General features: G+C 31.6%; 1 protein-coding gene across 1 annotated transcript; it reads right to left on the bottom strand.

Annotated features, from left to right (window-relative positions):
* Positions 1 to 1,015: 1,015 nt before the first annotated feature.
* LOTGIDRAFT_172169 (hypothetical protein) lies at positions 1,016 to 15,243 on the bottom strand (the record flags this gene model as incomplete). The annotated part of the gene is made up of 14 exons (XM_009048749.1): positions 1,016 to 1,226; positions 3,637 to 5,151; positions 5,334 to 5,480; positions 5,876 to 6,015; positions 6,358 to 6,450; positions 6,597 to 6,704; positions 7,093 to 7,361; positions 7,635 to 7,719; positions 8,165 to 8,310; positions 8,542 to 8,624; positions 8,823 to 9,001; positions 9,635 to 9,799; positions 14,317 to 14,375; positions 15,234 to 15,243. The coding sequence occupies 14 exons, from the start codon at positions 15,241 to 15,243 to the stop codon at positions 1,016 to 1,018; spliced, it is 3,210 nt and encodes a 1,069-aa protein (XP_009046997.1).
* Between the last annotated feature and the right edge of the window lie 929 nt (positions 15,244 to 16,172).

The raw sequence follows: 16,172 nt of genomic DNA, 5'->3' as shown, positions 1-16,172 counted from the left end.
TAACATAAATAAGGCAACATGCATATTTTACAATAGTGCACATAGGACATGTCAGATAGTCTCTATTCACTATAGATAGAGCAACAGAAAACCTTTTTGATTTACAAGCTTTTTTTAATTATGGGCAATGGGATGTACCAAAGGAGTTCAAGTTAGGACATTGGCAGTGCACATTTCACTGATTGAGTATAGACATCTTTCTAATCCAAATAAACTTTATTTGGCAGTTGTTACCAGTCTATCTTAAAATCGTCTTGACTTGTCACATTATCTTACATCTTCGAAACTAGGGTTGATCAAGATATACATTTATCACAGGAAAATTCACCTTCTCACATCAATTTGGTGGTTTTCTATAGTGAAACTTTGAGAGGGGAAGAAAATTTGGGAATGAAATTCGAAATTATTCAGTAAAATTATTCTTTGCTCAACATTCTCTTTAAATTTACCAAATGTCATGACAGAGAACTAACAGCTGGAAACCAATATTAATTAATCCAAATATTAACTAGTTAACCATGCAGTCACATATGGTTTAGAAATATTTCCGTACTGGATCAATGATACTGCGACTTAATTTTTTCAATGTATATTATTATTTATATACATTACAAATCAATAAGAAGTTGTTCTACTTAAAACCCTTGATAAATAATATCAAGTATATTTTATCCAGACTTTGTTTTTTAAGATGAGTTTCCTTATTTTTAAGCACCACATTAAGCAAACGCTTCTAATTTAGCTAATTATGAATTAATTATGGACATGTGAGACAAACTGGTATTTTTCCAAGTCATTAGAGTACCTCTACTTTCTATTCATATAAGTATTAGCATTTTCATTTTCATAAATGAAAATAAGGGAACCCATCTTTAAGGTTAAATTTAAGCACTTTTCAACCTTACTCCTTGAAGTAGGTTGTTCACTTGTTACATTTTCCAAACATGACTGATAGATCTCACCCACTAATTACATTCTGTACTAATATAACCGTATGTAATAAATAAAAAATACATTATGAAACATAGTTATTAGCTGGTTCTCTTTGAAATATAGTAAATAGTTGTGGTCTTAGATTTTTAAAAGTTGAAACTTTGCTATTATTATTATCAATAAGGTGAATTTTCATTCCATTTTGGGGGAAATTACTTGATTTTAATGTAGCCTTTTGTCTTTTTAATTCTTTAGCAAATTCAGCTTCTAGATCATCCATTTTAACTGATCCTCTGAAATATGAACAAACAGTTTAATAATATTTTCAGATATAGTGATGAACAAGAGGAAGTGTGCATTATGATAATATACTACCTAGAAAAATTCTATGTTTAATAAAACATGCTTTACTACTCTTTAAAATAATCATTTTAAATTTCACAAAATATTGCTGTAATTTAGAAACAGCTTCATGGAACAACTAACACATGTTAAAATTTTATGGAATGTTTCGACGTGTTTCCCCCGTCATCCTCAGGCACCTAATGAAAAGAAGTGATGGGCAAACTATAAATACATTAATGCTTATTATTAAGACAACACAAGAGATGAAAAATGCTTTACTTCTTTAAGATCAACAGTTTAAATTTCACAAAATAATGCTGTAATTTATCCCTGGATTTGGATGTCATAAAATCTAGCCCAGCATTTAGTTATCTGCTTCATAAAACAATTTGCATATAGTATTTTGTCTTTTTTCATTTCCTTAATTACCTAAAGATAGTTTGCCAGGCAAGGTAACATACGCCCACTGGCAGCTGTCAGAAATGATTAAACAGTCTTTAGTGACTACAGGGTTGCACAATATAGCTAATAGAGTGAAACGTCAAGTCAGACACGATATTTCGGTGAAATATTATCCGATCATCGCGAAAATCAATAGGGATCATCTTCATAATGACATTGACACACAAAATAAAAATCAAAAGAATCTGTAAACAATTGTAGCCTGTAGAGTGAGCACGAGTTGCACAATATAGCTAATAGAGTAAAACGTCAGGTCAGACACGATATTTCGGTGAAAAATTATCCGATCACGAAAATCAATAGGGATCATCTTCATAATGACATTGACACACAAAATAAAAATCAAAAGAATCTGTAAAAAATTGTAGCCTGTAGAGTGAGCACGAGTTGCACAATATAGCTAATAGAGAAAAACGTCAAGTCAGACACGATATTTCGGTTAAAAATTATCCGATCATCACGAAAATCAATAGGGATCATCTTCATAACAACATTGACATACAAAATAAAAATCAAAAGAATCCATAAAGAACTGTAGCCTGTAGAGTGAGCACGAGCCAAATGTGAACAGACGGACGGACCGACGGACTGACGGGGTGATTACACTATACGCCCATCCTAAATGTGGGCGTATAAAAATGTATTGGTAACTTATAAACACAGAAAAGATAGCTTGCCAGGCAAGGTAACATACGCCCACTGGCAGCTGTCAGAAATGATTAAACAGTCTTTAGTGACTACAGGGTTGCACAATATAGCTAATAGAGTGAAACGGAAGTCAGACACCATATTTCGGTGAAATATTATCCGATCATCGCGAAAATCGATAGGGATCATCTTCATAATGACATTGACACACAAAATAAAAATCAAAAGAATCTGTAAAGAATTGTAGCCTGTAGAGTGAGCACGAGTTGCACAATATAGCTAATAGAGTAAAACGTCAAGTCAGACACGATATTTCGGTGAAAAATTGTCCGATCATCATGAAAATCAATAGGGATCATCTTCATAATGACATTGACACACAAAATAAAAATCAAAAAAATTGTAGCCTGTAGAGTGAGCACGAGTTGCACAATTTAGCTAATAGAGAAAAACGTCAAGTCAGACACGATATTTCGGTTAAAAATTATCCGATCATCACGAAAATCAATAGGGATCATCTTCATAACAACATTGACATACAAAATAAAAATCAAAAGAATCCATAAAGAACTGTAGCCTGTAGAGTGAGCACGAGCCAAATGTGAACAGACCGACGGGGTGATTACAATATGCGCCCATCTTAAATGTATAAAAAGGTTCATCCATCTATATCTGTCTTGGACAATCTATCAGTCACTATATATTTCTAGTATGATAAAGAAAACACAAATTCCAAGTATAAAAAAAGTTTTAAATACACACAAGCACTTTCAAATCATGCAAATGTAAAATAATATAAATATTACAAAATACATACTGAATTAAATACATCACAATATATTACAATATTATCATCCATCATGACCATGCCTTGAAATATAAAATATAATACAATACATGCTGTTAGGGTAATAAAAAGGTATTCAGGTGTTATAGGTATTCAGATTAATAGGCACTCTTACAATTGTGTATTTTATCATAGACAATTTAACATGTTCAAAGTAACATATGCAACAATTACTGCAATATCTCTGCATTTGCAAAATCATTTCAAGCAACATGCAATTAATACTAGTATAATTTTCATGTACAAAATGACACATATCTTATTTTTTCATACATCAATGTTATCTTAAGATAGTTAAATGACAATAACCATGCTGCTAATTCAATCATTATATTATTCAATTGAATGCTTTCTGATATTAATACCTAATGTAAACCATTTCTAAATTCATGCCTACTTACTTTTTCTTAGAAAATAGATTTTTCAATGAAGATTTGATATTTTTACTTTTTCTACTATCATCAGCCATAGGTATATGTTCTAATGATGTATAACGCTTAGTGGTTTTCTTCTTTTTCTTATTTTCTAAATTTTTACGAACATCAATATCTGTAGGAATACAAATTGACTGAGATTGGGGGTCTGTGTTAAGATTTTTCGGCAATGAGTTACTGTCCTTTTTGTCATTTGGTTGCACAAATTCATGATTATCACTATTACTAAGTTGACTGATGTTATTATGAGACAAATGAAGTGAAATCTGAGGTAAAGGGTCACTTGATTCTCCTTCCACTTCACGCTCGTTACTTTGTAATATTGAATCCTGAATATCATCAAGACGTAAACTTCTCATAGCCGATTTATCAATATCTTCTTGACTCATATCAGACGCAGCATGTTCACTATTGTTAAAGCTATTTCCATCATAGGTATTCTGTGGTTCAAGATATGCCTGATTTTGTCCGTAATCTAGATCGGCATGGTTATCATATTTAACCTTGTTATTGTGAATATTCTCAGTAGGATGAATAGCAGTGTCATCTTCATCTTCAACATCAGCATGATATTGGGAAATTCCATTCACACTGGGATATGTTTCAGATTCATCTGGGTGATACTGTGATTCATTATTGTCATAATAATGTCCATCAAAATTTCTGTCATAATTTACTTTATCACAATTAGGGGCATAGTTTCCTTGAACACTATTTCTTTCTAAATTTCCAGCATCACGACCTGATGGATAATTTCCAGTATCACGTTCATAATTGTCACGACTCTGATTTCCATAGCTATGATCACGCCTGTCATCATATTCACTGCGGCGCTCCTCGTAGTCACTATTATCACGATGTCTGTTTTTGTCATTTCTATGTATCACATGTTTTTGAGGAGTTTCTTCCTTAATGAAAGGTTTTGATCTGGGAGTTGTTGAATATTCCCTGCTACTGTCACTGGCATAATTATCTGATTGAAAGCTACGACTGTTTGGAATTCGTGAAACTGGGTCCCTTGTTAATGGTCCAAGCGAAGTGTGGGGTCTGTGCAGCAGATGATCACGATTATTCTTTTGACGAGAATCTGATGATGGTAGCATGAAATCAATAGCAGAAGCTGGACGTCCTCTTGGTGAATTATTTACATAACTTAGTTCCCTAACAGCATTGACTTGATTATGGGACATAGAGACGGGTCGTTTGTTTATTAACAATCCTTCTGAAGCATCTAGTCGTCGTGAACGTGGTCGTTTAAATTTATTATCAACATGATGAAGACTTGACAAACTGTCTAGATTACGAGTATGTGAGTCTACTAGATGATTATGTCTGTTATATGTTTTATTATATGAAGATAGATCTGGCTGACTTCTAGCTGCTAGTTTCATACGATGTAAATCACGATATGTTTCACGGGAACGTCCTGTATCCTGATCTAAATATCCACTTGATTGTTCTATCCACTCTGGTAGAAAATTACTGAAATAAAGAGACCAACACAAAAGTTTATTTCCTTATAAACTTTCACCCTTTGAAAAAGTAATGTTAATTAATTTCAATTTTTATATTCCTGTAAAAGTAAGCAATGCTGATGTACATCATAAATTTTTAGCTTAATAGTCTTTCCCTATGATAATTAATGATAAGTAACTATAACGTACCCCCTATCCAGATTATCTGGTAAACGTGAAGAACGACTGTGACTATTTTCCCCATTAGAATGTATCCCACTATCTCTAGTACTGGGTAAACAACCAATATCACAACTACTACCACTGGCACTTGAACGAAAAGAATGACCATCACGTCTACAAATATAGATACACCAATCAGCATCAGATTCCTTTCTTATGGGGCTTAACTCCAATATTTCCTTAAAGACACTTAGAAAGGTTTTTGGCAAAGACAATTTGCTCAGCTTAAAATAATTTTTCTAAACTTCCTAAGGAACACAATGGTAGTACTCATCAATAGTAAATCATTAAAATAACTGAATAGACTGTATCTTGCATCACAGATCAAAGTGTGCCCCCATGGTCAAGAAAACTACTGTAAAAATAAAGTTTTCACTATGTCCCTAAGGCAAATGGGTGCTGTGTGATTGCATCACTATCTGGGCAAGGGGAATTATAATGCCACGGACAGAGCTTTCAGAATCTGTCCATGTTGAGACTAAAACAAGTTCAAGAAGAATAGTTCTTACCGTGAATGATCAGTATTTAAAGCCATCATAGTATGAGACATCTCACTATTAAACTGATCAACAAAACTCTTTAATTTAGCCAGTGATGTTTGTAAATTATAATGGTCAGGATGAGTGGATGGGGTATGTTTCAATATTTGCTGGAAATACAAGACAGATTATTGTTTAGACAGAACACCTGAGATAGAATCACCTAAATATTTCTGAGCTGGTAGTACTGCTCATTGAATTAACTGAGATATACCAAGCCATACAGTTAGAGAGAAATCTGTTATCCAAGCATCTTTAATATTAAGAATTGAGTTGACCTTTGGTCCACACAGCTATTGTTTTGAACAAATTTCTATACAAACAAAGACAAATACAAAATTGAAATGCCAAAATTAGATGGGACATCCATGTGCTGACATTCAGCAAAAAAAAGAGTTTGACAATGACATAAGATTCAGACATGATTGAAATAATGTGACTTGAATATCTACCTGTAGTAATAATGAGTAGCGTGGAATTCTCTGTAATGGTGACATCATCAATGATAATAAATCACTGCCATCAGGGTGTCGAGATTTCTGACCCTGAAATAAATTGAAAATACAGTTGAATGGTGTTAGAAAACTGGTCGAAAATGAGTTTGCCACACTTAAAAATACCAAGCTACTATAGTCTGTAGTTTTCTGATGGATACTTGTTAAATAATGGGCAAAACTGAAATAGATCTTACCTTGATAAATGTTTTAAAATTTCTAGATTGTTGAACATGTCGCCGTAAACAGCCTACAGCTGCAGGTATATCAGCGATATATTCTCTATAAATTGACATGATGTTCTCCTAAAATACAATATATGTTATATTGAAAAATCAGCAGTGGTAAATTAGTTGTTATCTTATAACATTCAAAAATCTTTAGAAATAAACAACTTAAGTCTTTTTAGAATGGATTTAAGTCTCAAACTTGGCCAATAAAAGTACATATTCATCTGTGGACTAACCTGTTGTGTTAAGTGTTTTTCAATAATTACCTGCAATAATTACTTGATAATTATTTGTTCGATAGTTTTGACTCCAGGTAAGTCCATTGATGAATATAGACTGTTTTGGCCAAGTTTAAAAATCAAATTTGTTGGTCTAGAATATTTTTGTGAGCCAATGTTGATAATGTACAAAGGTATAATATTACTTTTAGTTATAAAAATTACACCCAAGGAATGGTGCCTACCTCTTCACTATCAGTCATTCTAGAGAAAATATCTCCAATAGAAACGTTGGAACCCCAATATGATACTCGTTCTTGTAATGTTGATAATATCTGACAATGGTGATCATATATCTGGCCAACATACGGTGGTATCAACACACTTATCTCCCTTGCACTAAGAAAATGACGTTCTTGTAATGGCGCCAAGTAATCATCTAAAATGGTCCAGATTTGTGAGCAGTAATCTTTCTCTGACTGGATTAATTCTTCTATAGCTTGTAATCTTGGTCCTACAATACACAAGTATTATTCTACAATTATTTAACACAGAGTATCACAATCTGAATAATCATTACTCTGAGAGAGCTCAACCCAGTTTATCTTGTGCTGGCAGTACACATAAAAATGTGAAATCTTTTCTCAAGACAATAGACTTAAAATCTCATATAATACTTTCTTATATTTAAAAATTATTATTTTTATATATATTTATAATAGTTCAGTAGTTAAAATATTTCAAACACGGTTAATTTATGGATTCCTGGTGTAGAAAATAGCACTACCTGATTCGGAAACATCAACTTGAGATAATTTTCGTGGTGAATGATAACCTCTACTTTTACTGCTTCCAGATTGAGAATCCAATGGCTGAAAATGCATTTCAAAAATTATATATATTTTTCTGTGGTAAATCATAATTCAGTATTTTAAATATGTTACATCATTTAAAGAAAAAAAAACATATGCATACAGTACACGGGCCGACAAGGGAAGACACAGCCAGTTACTCTTTTTTCAAGTTTTGTCACTTATGGAAACTTTACATGAAGGCATTTGCTTTTTCACATTGAACAATTGGTGGTTGTGGGTTATAATCTCCATCGGCATGTAACTTGAATAAGTCAACGTTCCTCGTTATTTCAGTCAAACCAGCTGTATGTATGTATAATGCAGGAAACATCAATGTCAAGAGATTTGGCAAGGACCAGCTGGTTTAATGGATCCTTGTGTACCTTAGTTTTGTATAAAATAGTTATATCAGGTTTAGGTTGAAGTTGAAGAAGAAATTATTGGATATCTATAATATTTGTACCTGTTGCCAAGGATGTGAATGATCATCATCACTAGATTCTGACAGATTTAAATTCATACATTTCTCTTTCAGAGCTTGTGATAAACTTAAACTTTTACAGGCTAGAGATGTTACATCACTGTCACCATTTAAACTTAAATCTTTAGCTGAAAATAAATGTTATATAGAATGATAAGAAGACATGGAATGGAATACTTGTTCTTGTTTTTAACTGTGTTGGAGTTTTTAACATGTATAGCAAAAGTGTAGCATATTTCTTAATACACGCGGTAACATGCAAACTGAAATCCTTTTATATCAATGGTCGAAAAAAGATTGCAAAGCTTTCAGAATCACAGCCAAGCTGGTATTTTTAAGTCAAAAAGAAGAAAACTTACAATGTGATGAAGAATGTGTCAATTGTTTTTCTGGCCATGGTGTAGGGTGAGATAACTCCAAATTACCATTCACCATTTCATTTCTGGAATAAAAAAAAAAATCAGCTCAGTGCAAGAAAATTCGACCCACAATATTTTTTTTATAAAAGAAATACATGTGCAAAAGATTCCAAAAAATAACATAAATAACAATTTCTAGGAGAATTTTGCAGGATGCAAATCTCAACAAGCAGGCTCCTTCATATTTTCTTGCCAGAAATTTTTTTTTAAGAGAAACCAACCTTATTGTATCTGGTAAAGACCCACATCTTACTAATTGATATACAAGACTATCATATAATTTCTGTAGATTATCCAGACGGTCTAATAATGTATCTCTTTCTTTCTCAAGATTCTTCATCTTGTCCTCAATTTCCACGTTTTTGTTGTTTAATTTCTTCAGTTCACCCTGTACTTCATTCTGAAAATATTTCAAATCAAGATAAATAAAATTTAAAGTGCTAATTTTCTGAAAATGTCTGCCAACATGCAATGTATGCACAGAGGAGCATTTCCTCTATTTAATCAATTTCCTATAAAAATGATAATCTTTGAAGATATCTGTAATGTAGATGGATCATGCCTGTCTATAAATTGACAAATATAGTCCTGTAATTACTAAATGGTGTATTATCAGGATATAAGGTGTCAGTCAACATGGTGAATATATAACAATATAACATGTAACGTATCAATCAATATTACTGATATATTATTATAAGATCTATATTGTTTTTCATTAGATTTCTTTTTGTTTTCAATAGATTTATAAGCTAAGCTTTAAAAACATAAGCATCTGAATAATTATAATTCTGGAAATAAAAAAAAAATTGTGTATGCAAGAATATGTTTCAGTAAGAGTTGGATAGGACTTCCATTTGTATTGGTCACATCTCTCATAATAGAACTCCTAAATTTAAGTCAAATCTTCCAGCAATAAAATTATTTAAGTGAGATAGGCACCAAAAGATAAACACCTAGGCACCAAAAGATAAACACCTGGGCACCAAAAGATAAACACCTATATCGAAAACAAAATGAACACAATAAATACCTTTAAAGAAGTAACTGTGGTCTGTATTTGAGTTATTTGATCTTGATGGGTATCCTGTGTTTCACAAACTTGGCGCCAATTATTTTCCTCTGTAGTCTGGGAATGAGATAATTCTGACATCACTTCCACAAAACCTTGTTTAATTTCTTGAACCATTTCTTGTACCTGAAAATAAATCCAGATTTCATTAATTTTGTAGACTTAGGTTAAATTATCATTTTTGAAGCAATCAGACACAAAAAAATTCATATTAACATTGTGAAAAGCACCTGTTCTCATATTATGGGTCAAGTTATTCATATATTTGTCTATTAATATAAGAAATGTTTCAAAATCTAAATCAGATCACTTGAAGGAGAAAATAATTCTGGTTTTGGACAATTCAGACTGGCGCTATATTATATTGGTGTTCAAACATTTCTCATTTTAAACAAAACAGATGGTATGGGATTTCTTTCTGGAATATGGAAATTTATTCTTAGAAAGAAAATGGTAAAAATTCTATGGAAATTATAGAATCCAAAAAATAGTTAAACTTGAATTGTTTTCTCAAATCTTCAGGTTGGCATTGTTTGACTTGATGATGTTTGTTAGATAATGGCAAGAAACATCAGGTAAACTTCTGGTAAGAAAAATAAACCTTGTTCTTTAATCTATATACAATATATACCAATAATAATAATAACACACAGCTGTTGATGACAACCACAATATTTTTACTCTACCAAGAAAATATTACAGTATGGAAACAACTGTTCATCAAAAACTTTAATCTTCAAAGAGTTCTTTCTTTCCAAAGAAAGTAACAAATGGGTTTTTACCAACATACAGAGCCAAAAGAAGCATATAATCAGACACTGACCAAAAATCACACATTTCCTCTCAAAATGTCTTTTTCACTAATCATCTGGAACCTTTGTTTGTTTTTTACTTCATAACCTATACAAATCTTTTTTTTTTATGTCTCACTCTAACACACCTTAATACAAATTAAAACAGATCCAATTTAGTCAATATTTTAAAATATCCTGGAACCTGGATAGTCATTGAAAATAAAAGTCTAATGACAAAGACAATTGTTCAGTTGCAGAAATTCAATCAAAACCAAAGGCTGAAAGGCCAAACTTATCCACTTTAAGAAATCACCAATGCACTTATATTCTAATTCATAGTTTGCATTCCTTTTACATATTGATAATCAATTTAATCTAAATAGGTTGTATCTATCAACCACCAGAATTTCACTAGAAGATTATCAACCAATCACTCAGTGGTTATAGTAAAAACCTGGTATAACTATCAGACTATCAGGTAGTTAGCTAGATCATAGATATCAAATACTCATCAGGTGAGATTCCAGAGTTAATGTATATTAAATGATAAATAGTGTGTAGACTTTCTGAGATTAAATTAACATCTGGTATGTCTAGGTAGTTGGTACCATTCCAGGAATAAAAGACAAATCCAGGTCATACCTGGGGCAACATAAGAAAGTACTGACCATGTTATGTTCTTATCTAACAGATGGGTTATTATAGCAGCTGCCAACAAAGTAACATTCTATAATACAGATACATGCATTTTTTGGTCTTAATCAAGAATTCCAGCTCCCAAATAACTTCATCCTGTTCAGTTGATCATTGATCAGTGAGCTTTCCAATTAGCAATATCATTTCAATCTTAGAAAACTAAGCACATCAATCTTTCAATTTCCTGTCAAATGCTGTTAAGTGACATGGAGAAAACCAAATTTATTTGGAAAAGGAAGAAACTGTTTTATCTTTAAGTCTTTAGTAACCCTTTTGTTACTGTGCCAAAATTTCTATATTTGAGTATCTTGCCTGCTCAACTGATATGTTTTATATTATCTTCACCATCTACTGACCAATTACTACACTAAGTATTTCTCTTAGTACTGGTATGCTGTAGGTATATTTAAACAAACAAAACATGGTAGATAATATAATTGTTACCAGGCATGTTGATTTGGCTCATATTCCAGTCATGCGTCTGTTTCTGACATTGTTTCAGAAGACATTTATATGGATTAAATTTCGATTACTCTTAATAGAAATTTTGCATAAACTCGTGTAATTTTAACTTCAATTTGACATGCCAGTGAACAGTCTTGAGGCATTGTTGTGCAACAAAAATTTCAAATCTCAAAATGATCTTGAACTAAACAATACCTAAAGTATCTCAGCAAACACTGAACTTAATAAAGCATAAGAATCTCAAAATGATCTTGAACAAATGATCACCAAAACACATTAACACAAAAAATCAACTACTGATCTCTTGTATTTACTTTTACAGTTATCTTCCATGATGCTTTGACTAAAAGCCTCTGGTATGCAGTTAGTATTTGTATAATAAACAACCCAATGTAGGTACAGCATGGTACTTACAATACCAGCTTGAAGTACTAATAATGATAAATGACTTAATACTAACTGATGGGGTTCCTGGTAGATTTCTATAAACAAATCTATAGTACTATACTAATGTGATTCTAATAGACAAATTTTAATGGAATTCGGTTAAATAGGAACTAGTCCTACAGAGTCAGCAGTGTTTATTTTGGTTAGAATAACTAGGATGGCAGGAGTCTCAATGGATTAATACTATCTCTGTGGTTCTCATATCTTAACCCTCAAATACATCAATGTTTCAATTCAATGCATTAAGAACATGATTTGAACAATACTGTGATTATGCAAAACCTGAAGATCTCTACACATTTGATGATAAATATGCTGCCAGGTGGCAAAACCTGTTTAATATCTACACACAATTACACAATTGGTCAAGAAGGCGCTATTAATTTGTTAGTCAGATTTGCATTTATGTGATGTAGTGCCATGTTTTCAAATCCCCTTCATATCAAATTTACAGGGACTGTGGTATATGGGCTGTGCTATATTGTCTGTCTAACTTCTAATTTATTCAGACTCTATGATCAAAGTGACCTACATTATTGATGGGGTAATGACCTGAAATAACCCTTTCCTCATTAATTTACCACTAACAGATTATAATAGTTACAGCTTTGACAAGATAATTACTGACCAAATATCTTCCCTAAATAATACATTGTTATCATAAAGAGCAATACGAACTTGAAAACAGTCATAGAGTAACATCAAGTAAAGAAAGCAATCCAATACAGTGGTGACAACAGACTAGGGGTACAGATTGATTTCATGCAGGGACAACTGTCGTAGTTGAGATTCAAACTGTGGTAACCATGTGGAAGCTCATAGGAGCATCTGAGAATGAAATTTTTGAAAAAATAAATTTGATTTGGTGCATTCTGAAACATATTTAGGGTCAAATATGAAGTGGGGATACAATTGGTGGAGTGAACCATTTTTCTAATGCTACCTCCTGCACCACTGATCAAATATGAAATTCCTTACTATTACTTTTCACAAACAAGCATTTGTTCCATAACATAACTTTATTATCAAAACAGTAAGGCCAACTTCCTGCCTATTCTGCCCAGAGAAATAGTTCTAGACATTTATATATGTTAGTCATGGATATTGGATATCTATTGCATGTTATCACTAAAATATGTGTATTTTATCAACACATCTATTTCATAACTTCCTGTTTATATAGTCTAGGTCTAGGAGAAACTAAACTCAATTCACCCAATATCTAAACATTCCTAGAGCTTCTTGGCAAACACTGAACTTATCAAAGTGTACAAGGCATGTACAAGATCAAAACTCTTAATATATCACAGTGGTGCAGTATGTATTTTGACATTTGAAAATACAGAATATGATGTATGATGTAATTTCTGACATTCATTTTATCATACAGTGTTTACACAGTTTCACATTGACTCATGGTCGAGACACAGGAACTGTCTTTGTCGCTGATTTTTGTTGCAGACTAAACTCTTCTCAAGATTTTCAACGACAGGCTGCAAGCACACAAGGAGACAAAAAATCTACAGTTGGTTGTTTTCCTATGTCGATACTCACGTGAAATTTCAGTTGAAAATGAATTTGATTGAAAGATAACACAAGGAAAACAATCACAGACATGAGAAATAAAAATCTGCAAAAGCAAGAATCACGTCATCGACACAATATTCTTATAGTGCACACATGTAACAGAATGACCAAAACTTTTTGTTTTGTTTTGTATTTTTCTGATTCCAAAATACTTCAGGACACAGCTTTTAAGTAAGAACTTTCAAGATCTGTGCCATGAACTGAGTTCTTGACCTTCAGCTTAGTCACCAAAAGACTAACAAGCATAATTACATTGTATTTTATGTAGCCTAGAACCTACTTTAGTTGATTTTTATAAGAACATATTTAGATCATAAACATATTCACTATATTCAAGAATGATAAAGATTACTCACTGAATTGCATTTTTTATTCCTTTTCATTAAAACTCTCAGACAGATATATTTCATTTTAACTTCAGAAAACTTTATTTACTGATAATAATATCATGTTTCTAATTAAGTTGGCAAAAATTACACATTTTATCTTTTCTAGTTCTTATATGATTTATGTAACTGGTTTTAGATGAAACATTTTGTAAATTTATTGCTAAAAAAAATCTTTTTAAAGAAATCCACAGAAAAATACCTAAATCTACATTTAACTCAAATTCTTCAGAATAAGAAATTAATGATCTTGTAAAAAGAAACTTACCGATGCCAGCTGTTCGGCCAGACCATTTTCTGATATTGCTTCCATACTGTCTAAACTATCTGTAAAATATAAAAATTCTTTATTATAACATTTTATAATTCTTTTACAAAACATAATTTTATTCTTCAAGTACACATGCTCTAATAGTTTGCACTGGAATATATTTAAGGTGTATTTTAGGTTCTGAAAGGCCAAAACAACTGATACTGAAATCAATATGGTCCAATTTTTTCAAATTTTATCATGAAAGAATTAATTGTAAATTAAAATATAACAAATTTGTTAATGTACCACACTGGAAAATTTGCGAATCGATTCTCAAAAAGATCTACAAAGTAGTACTATAAACTGTATTATTGTACTATTGAAGGTACTATCGGTCTATAGGATCATGATTATGAATTGTTGAATTATGACTAATTTTTGAATCAAATATATATGTAGGAGTATAATATGGTACAATATATTCAATTAGTAATATAATAAATATATATATTGGTATATGAGAAATCACAAACACCTGTTTTCTATTATAATTTAGATATAGAATTATTCCACCTATTTCACAATCAATATATTATAAACAATCAGCATACACTAAACACAGGAAATCTCGTTGTTCATTCATATTTATGTTTGATTAACAATATTACCTCTTTCCAGTCCTTGATACCTCCCTACTGACAAATTTCAATTAGCTAGAATAAGAAAATCAATTGTGCTTGTCTGCAGTTTTCAGAACTTATACCCTTAAAATATATTTGAAACTCCAGTCGTAAGTAATAACAAAGCTATACATTTCAGCCAATTCGTTAAACAGAAAAAGGTTTCTTTAATTTTGAAGATCATCCTCTTAGTAGTTGTGTTAAACAGAAAATGAAAATCTCCTTCATCCTGAGTGAAAAAAGAAAACTTACTTTTTGACATTTTTTGAATAATTAAAAAAATCTAGATCACAATCTTCACTTTGTTTATCACAATTAATGATTTTCTATAAAACTGAATAATTATCAAGTCTGTAATCCATCCATTTAAAATAACACACCACAAATTTCCATATTCTATTCTTATAGTAATTCAAAATGGTAAATCCTATGTATGTGTTGTCCACTGGATGACTCCATAAATACTTTTCAACTGAGATCTTGAGACATGGTGAACATGATTGAAATTCAGCAGTAATCAATGATATATAGTCACTGGAATAGTTTTACCTAACTTAATCCAATAAATGATTTCCACTAAACACATAGAAAGACACAAACACCACCAATAGTGTCACAAATTTATTAAATCTTAACTGATTCTGGTCAAATACAAGTGTTTCTCATTAAGTATTACCAAACTATTTTAAAAACTGTTCATCAGAAGAAGACATCCAAAATATCAGTAATATTGAAGTCCAGTTGAGAAGTAACCGCAAGTGCAGTCCTTGTTGTCCAGTGTTAGTAAATGACCATTGGTTGCTATCAAGTGATAGTCATTAAATGATATAATCTCACCACTATATTAATCTGATTAACTTAAACTCTATTACCTATAGATTCACCTTGTTTTAACATACTTTAACATACCTGGACATACCTTCATTAATCATTATCACACCTGATTACAGTTAAAGGGACTGTTAGCACCCCTGACATCAGGTAAACAGACAATCCCCACACCTGAATACAGGTAAAAGGGCAGAGTGACATTATTTTAACATCTGTTCCACTTAACTGAATCATAAAGACTTAAAATGACCTGCCTTTTGTTCAGTTGTTTGAGATATTGGTTGTTTAAATTGATTCTTGCTCTTGTCTCGGATGAAAAAATAAAGCTTTTCAGATCTGCCCAGTATATAAAAATATAAC

The sequence above is a fragment of the Lottia gigantea genome (assembly GCF_000327385.1).
Source record: "Lottia gigantea unplaced genomic scaffold LOTGIsca_128, whole genome shotgun sequence".
NCBI classification, from domain to species: domain Eukaryota; kingdom Metazoa; phylum Mollusca; class Gastropoda; family Lottiidae; genus Lottia; species Lottia gigantea.
This window is presented reverse-complemented; position numbering and strand designations above follow the sequence as displayed.